General features: G+C 43.4%; 1 protein-coding gene across 1 annotated transcript; it reads right to left on the bottom strand.

Annotated features, from left to right (window-relative positions):
- Window positions 1-2,215: 2,215 nt before the first annotated feature.
- LOC115560433 (cilia- and flagella-associated protein 46) lies at window positions 2,216-6,686 on the bottom strand. Its single transcript, XM_030379854.1, has 6 exons — window positions 6,632-6,686; window positions 5,656-5,752; window positions 5,060-5,246; window positions 4,198-4,357; window positions 2,726-2,917; window positions 2,216-2,556 (listed from the first exon to the last, which is right to left on the bottom strand). Exons 3-6 carry the CDS (start codon window positions 5,180-5,182, stop codon window positions 2,534-2,536), a joined length of 498 nt encoding a protein of 165 aa, XP_030235714.1. The 5' UTR covers window positions 5,183-5,246; window positions 5,656-5,752; window positions 6,632-6,686; the 3' UTR covers window positions 2,216-2,533.
- Window positions 6,687-7,188: the final 502 nt, after the last annotated feature.

Here is a 7,188-nt window from a genome sequence, read left to right as displayed (position 1 = left end):
CAGACGGGCCTAAGAAAAGGATGACCAGATTGCAGAAGGTGTCTTTGGGGTGAGTTACTGTTTAATTCTTAATATGAGAAGATATGAAGCTTCAGCGTGATCAAAAAAAAAAAAAAATTCCACCTTGTTTCATTGCATTTCCAGATTGGTCTCCCTATGCCAATAAGCCGATCCCCTCCATCTGGCCAACCCCAGTGCGGGTCACCTGTACATATATACATAGAAGCATAATAAAACTCAAAGAAATACAAAATAATACAAAAGAACACAAGAAAATACAAGACCGGAACGGACAACAGGCCAGGCAAAAGAGCATCTCAAAAATGGAAAAATCAACTGTATGTTTCCACTGCCTCATACTGTGTATTACACTTTTGTATTTGACTGTACTATAATATCCAATAAAAATGTATCTGAGAAAGCTTGTCATCTTGTGTTTGTTTTGAGATGCATACAAATATCTTATACTTAATGGCAGACACACTCTCTTTGACACACACGTGTCTGAGCTTGCACAAACATACACACAACAGCAGGAAGGAATATGCTTTTGAGCCCAACAACAGATCCGTCCTTCAAGTCAGACAGATAGACAGACAGACACAGAGACAGAGACACACACACACACACACACACTCAATAAGATTGTTTATTAGGATATATTTTTTTCACTTATTCAAAATGCTAATAGATTATTTTGCTGTGGTGAGATAGGTTAAATTAGCAACATTTAATACAGCCTCAGTGATCCCATGAAGACAGGGCCCTTGAGTGATACACAAACTGCTGGCCATTCTGAAAACACTGCAGGTGTTTGTTTACTTCTTTATGTATAAAGAAACGCTTCATCCATCAGAAGATCCAAGGGTTCTCCATTACCATCATAATAATCGTAATACAACAATTACGGTACATCAATTTGTAACTCTTGGCTTTGACTAACCAAAAAAGATGCTAAAGTAAGGAAAAACTGAACAAACGTGACAAACGGTATAAACAGTTTAAATTAGCTTTCACAGTATATAACTTCACATTATATTGAAGTGTTTAAACGCAATGTAAAGAATACATACCGCACGCACGCACGCACGCACGCACGCACGCACGCACGCACGCACGCACACACTTGAGAGGAGAGCAAGACACTCTGGATACAGCTTTTGAATAAACTGTAATAATCATTATTATGGTAGTGGCCTAGGGACTGCTTTTGAGTTAATTACAGAATGAATCTTGAATTGGCGGTGTGCAGCGCTCAAATTGGCCTATTTCCTCGCCCTGCTTCCTCGACTTCCAAGGCTTTTAAAAAAAAGTATTAACTAATTACATCACATAAAGTTTCCCATCATGCCGAGGTGCTCGTGACATCAATAAAGACCAATCCAATTGATTCATAATAAGATTTCGTCCTCCTCCCCGCCCCTGCCTTCGCAAGTCATTCAAGGTTAGCTTACAGGTCCTGTCATTTTTCTGACTGACTGAACTGAGTTGATATTAGGACCTAATATCAATATGTCTGTGCTAATAAGCACAGACACAAGGTTAACTGAACATTTTGAAACAACACTGAATAATTTAAATGAGTGCTGTCAAGCTATTAAAATATTTAATCGTGATTAATCGCATTAATGTCATAGTTAACTCACGATTAATCGCAAATCTTTTTTCTATGCTAAATATCCCTTGATTTCTTAGTCCCATTAATTGTTCTCATTTTAATGCTCTTATCAACATGGAGAAGTGCATAGGCTTGCCTTGTGCAAATGTTTTTTTAACAACATTGGCATATACTGATCAAAACAGGACGATACCAAAAAAAAAGCCTTTAGTGCAATTAAACGATGAACATACAAACATACTGCCTACATACACAGCAGTCAGGCTACTGCTTCTTTGTTTTGAGCCAAAGATTTTTTTTTTTTAAATAATAATTTGCGTTAATTGCGCGATAAAAAAAATGAACGCCGTTAAAATTGGTTTGCGTTAACACCGTTAATAACGCGTTTAACTGACAGCACTAATTTAAATATAATGATTTATATTGTAAAATCTATACAAATGAAGAAATATAAAATGTAGTTGGGCCAATTTTGCTAATGTTGAGGCTATTGCAAAAATGTAGTGAGAATTGCTCATAGCGAATTACGTCTATCTTTCGAAATGCCTCATTGTCCATAAACAAAGGCATCAGCCTCCATTAAGACCAATAGTTGGGATGAAACGTCTCACTAACAAAATACAAAATGAGGGTACTGCTTAACTTCTATGAATTTGAAGGAACCACACGCATGGTTTGTGTGCAGAGGGACGTGTGTGTTGTGTGTTGTGAGTTGTGTGTTGTGTGTTGTGTGTTTTGTGTTGTGTCGTATACAGAGCAGGCGTGGTCAGAGGCGGTTGGAAACGTACGGGGGTCTGCTGTGCCTCTTTGGTCTTCTTCCCCTTGCCCTTGTCTCGCACCACACTCTCCTCCTTCCTGGAGGCAGCAGAGCTGGGGGGCTCCACCGGCGGAGCCTTCGCCATCTCGTTAAGGACCTCACGCACTGTTGCCATGGACACCTGTGGTGACACATGACCACACGCCCACATCAATCATGGATTTAGTGGCTAACATTGATGCAATTGTAGTGCAAATAAAAACAAAAAAATCCTTAAAATCTAAATAACGAGATGAATAGAAAGTCGACAGCTGGTGGAGAGTTGAAGAGTCATGAGCTCGCGTCCTTACGTTCCAGGTGCGCAGGACGAAGACGTAGGCCCGGAGCAGGTTCTCCTGGTGGCCCGGGGAGGTCCTGGGCTCCATGAAGCCCAGCAGGGTGTGCGCTCTGATCCACCCGTCCAGACGCCTCACTGACCTCCGCCTGTAAGGGGGGATCCGGCCCCAAGGGGTCAGCGGGGCCACTGTCCTTGGATAGGTCCTCTAGAGGAGCAAAACACATACGTACATGATGTAAACGTGAGGTTGGTTTTTGCTGTGTGCTGTAGGATACAGCTGGCCGCGCTGATTTAGTCTGATGTCGTTGCACAATGTTACAATGAATATATTGAGGAGGATATATATGGAGGTGTTTATTTATGTAGCTATCGCTTACAAAGCAGAACTGCTCGTTTTTTTTAAATGGAAGCATTAATTTCCAAAACTGAAATGTTAACTGTGGCAATAATGCAGCCATCCATTAATTGGATGGCTGATACGGCATTTGGATTTTTTTGGTAACATGCTTTGATTCATTGGATTCATTACTTCACCCATTTCTGCTAAGATCACAATCATTACATGTACGCGAGAAGAAGCCCAGGAATCAAACCAGCACCCCTATTCAGTTGCCTGCTCTATACCGCCTGGGATATCAGAGTGTCTGTAGGCTCACTCTCAAAGGAGAGGAGGAGGGATGCTGGTTCAGGACCAGCCTGACCAACCCCTCCTAGTACAGCTCAGGAGGAGCCAGATGCTTCTTTGACCTGGCACCGGTGTGTTAACTGAGGTGGTTCATCCCCCAGAAACATGAGTACAGTACAGCGCACAGTATTTTCAGAAATCGACAACAAAGCATGTGTGCGCATGCTATGCGTAGGCTGAATCGCAATCGTGTCAAGACAAATCAGATTGGCCAATACACACGGAAGATGAATTCAATAATTTTAAAAATTATCCCTCTCTGGCGAACAGAACCGATTATTATTTATCTGCATCGAGACAGAATCGTTCTAGCGAGAATCGCGATGCGTCGAAGAATCGATTATTTTTCCCAACCCTACTTAGGACCCCTTGTTTTGGTGTCATGGCCGTGGTGGGGTACAAGTTTCTCTGAGCAACGAGGCGCGTTCCGTTTAGCACAGCGGGGTTACCGTGAGAGACAATGGGGTTCATTGATGGTGTGGGGTGGTCTAAAACGCTTCCCCTCCCACTGTACAACACAGAGCAATTATGATCAAAGGCAGCGCTGCTCGCTAGCCTGGAGCTAACTAAAGGATTGCATGTTCCGACACAAGAGCAAATGGGGTAATGTTGCCAGGATTAAAACATGATCAACAAAAAAAACAACACTTCATTAAAATATGTAAAACAAGTGTTTGGTCCTTGCCAACATTCTTTCCGAACAAAGCTGTTGAAAAGAGTGTGAGGGACACAGGGTGAATATTTTCCCTTCACCGTTGAACACGAGGGGACAGTGTGATACAGATTAGTGCGAGGGGTACCTGTCTCCTGGGCCAGTTCAGGGTCTAGCTGCAGCAGCAGGTCTACGGCCCAGTGGAGGTGGTGCTGGGTTGTCTGGAGAGGCTGGTTCTGACCGTACAGCCACTCTGCAAACTGCATTAGGAGGTCTGCTTTCTGCCACCGGCCCTCTGCACCCTGCTCCTGTACACACAGGAGTCACATGCAGCGTGATCCGGGATCCGGTAGTCCTACTGTGTTATAGCACAACTCCTGGCCGGAAACCAAAATCTGAAAGGGGCAGGGTGACGCCTTGTTTTGCAAGGCGTAACCCCAGAAACTCATTAATTATACCAAACACAAACTAAAGTTTGTGTTTGCCAATTACAAGCTTACAGATCCCAGCCTGTAGGTGAAAACAAATATGAAGTAAAGGCAATTGAAATGTTGTGTTCGCCAGGCACAGGCACATGCGTGCACACACGCACACATGCATTATTCTGTTTGCACTATAATAATAAAAAAAAATTAGCCAGTGGAAAATATAGCCGTTATAAACTGGTTTATCCAAAAGATGGTGCTACAGTTGCTATAATTGTTGTAAAAAACAACGCCAAGAAGTAGCCTAATCGTGTTCATATTTGACATATGACCTATTTAAAGAATAGAGCATGGGTTGAAGCAATGACGTTGCACAACCCTGGACGAGCATCTCCTAAACCCAATTAATTAAAGCGTAATAATAAATAGTGGTATTACTGAGAGAGTGGCCATGGATCAGGGAGCCTCTCCTAAACCTAAATGACTAAAGAGTAACAATAAACAGTGGTATTACTTCTAGAGCTGCTGCCCCCACGACCTGAACCAGGATAAGCAGCTGAAGATGTGAGATTTGAGTGGTATTACTGAGAGAGAGGCCACAGAGCTCTGGAAGCCGGCCAGCTGCTGCTGGGTGTCAGGGGAACACAGCGCCACCTGGTGCCACACAGAGGAACAGACATGCTCCCCCTCCTCCTTGAACCTCTGCATGTCCGTCCCAGCACTCTGGCCCAGCCGTGCACGGACCAGCGTGCGCTGCTGCAACAGGAGGAGCCTATGGGGCAGTTTAAGCACACTTTCTCAGACACGTATATATAGAGAGTGAGTGAAACATTGAGGATGTGGAGAACAATCCCCTGCAGTGCGAATAGGGATAATGACTTCTTTGTAGCTACAAACTGAGTCATGGAGCAGCACTTTAAAAAGAGTGGTTTACTATCAGCAGGCTGGAAGGTAACTGGCGCTGTCGATTATCATTCTTTCCTTACTTCCTCTATCATTTCTTTCTTTCCTATTTCTGCTTTCTCATTCCCTTCTCTCCTCCATCCCTCTTAATTCTTTCCTCCCCCTCCCTTCCTTCATTACCCATTGCTATGACCACAACCCATCCTCCTCCTCCCCCACCTCCTCTCTCCCTCTAACAGACCCTCCTTCTCGTCCATGCGTCCAGGCTTAACACTCACAGTCTGTGTTGGGTCCGAGGCAGTTCTCTGACACCCTTATCGGGCACCTGCAGAGCTCTCTCCCATCGCCTTGATCGCCGTGGATACGAAACAGCATCTGGTACATGCCCGCACAAACACATAGAACACACTTCCATACTGATGCTGCGTTCGAGTATTCTCTGCGAACCGACTCGGATCTCGGATCTGACGCCACTCCCACACTTCAAGCGTTTTATTATTTCGCTCGGTCGTCAGAGGAAAACATGGACGCCACCCGGAAAGCTGTTGTCGCGGTAGCATTGGCAGAGGACCAGGCACTCCAAAATAAGTAGGCTATAGGCCATAGGCAGAGATACGGACGCAGTAAGGTATTGCAGTAATACGAGTGATTGAAATTGCCATTTAAACCACCAAAGTGGTCAAAGCACAATGAAAACAGTTCATACTTCAAGTCACAATGGGCGCAGCCATCTTAAATTCTGTCTGGGAATTTTGCTCGGTCACCACTGAGTTCAACCGAGATGGCGAGTTCGCCGTCCGAGGAAAAGGGGCGTGTTTGTGAGTGTCGCTAGGCAACGTCCTCGGACCTCCGAGACGGATGGATATTAAAACGCAGCATTAACACACACATGCAAAACAAGATGAGTAAAAACCATAAAGCCTGAGTGCATAGAGTTTATGATGATGATTTGACATACATAAAGACTGTGTAGAGCAGAGGATGTGAGATTAACGCCATGAAAATGGGACAGCAATGCACTCCTTGGTGCTGCTCTAAAGGGGTCTCATCCAAGGAAGAAGTCTAAGTCCTGTTACATGTACGTTAATTTCCTATACACAGCTTAGCTTGGACACAGGGATCGCTTTCCACATCCGTTGAAATTACTCTTTAAACATTTTCATTGAAAGGTTCACAGAAGAGAGAGAGGGAGAGAGAGAGAGAGAGCGAGAGAGGGAGGGGATTATTAATATCTGTTCCTGTTGCAGAACTCACTTGTCAGTTTTTCCGATTTGGTCGTGGTTGTCGCAGCAACCCTGCCCTTTGCCTCACCCTGCTTTAAGGCAAAGAAGAAAGGAAGAAAAGGAATAGCACAATAACAATAGTATGGTGTAATGGCAACCTGAAGGAGAGGAGGCTGCAGAAGATCCTATGGCTAAGCATTGCACACACTCTTCAAGGACCATACGTACCCTCAGAACACAGATTACGATGGAATATACGACCATACTTTGCAAAATTATAATGTATCTTACTTCCTTAAGGTTAAGGTAAAATAACGTATTTATAAATGATGTATATAGTGTAGTATAACAACACTGCAGTGCAACACCTGAATTAAATCTTTCAAACTCAATATCAATAGTGTGGTTTTAAGAAGGATTGCAAAGAGAAAAAGGTTACATTACAAATATATTGATTATTATTAGGTTATAGAAAATTTGATTTCTGTGATCTGTTAGCTTGGAATAGCTTGGAATCGCGAGCTTCGTTTCAGATTTTTTAAATATTTCATACTTTTTAAGAGATTCTACTTTTAAAATACTATCTTC

This window comes from Gadus morhua, chromosome 15, assembly GCF_902167405.1.
Source record: "Gadus morhua chromosome 15, gadMor3.0, whole genome shotgun sequence".
Taxonomy (NCBI): domain Eukaryota; kingdom Metazoa; phylum Chordata; class Actinopteri; order Gadiformes; family Gadidae; genus Gadus; species Gadus morhua.
The sequence above is the reverse complement of the archived record's forward strand: the minus strand, read 5'-3'. Positions and strand labels throughout refer to the sequence as shown.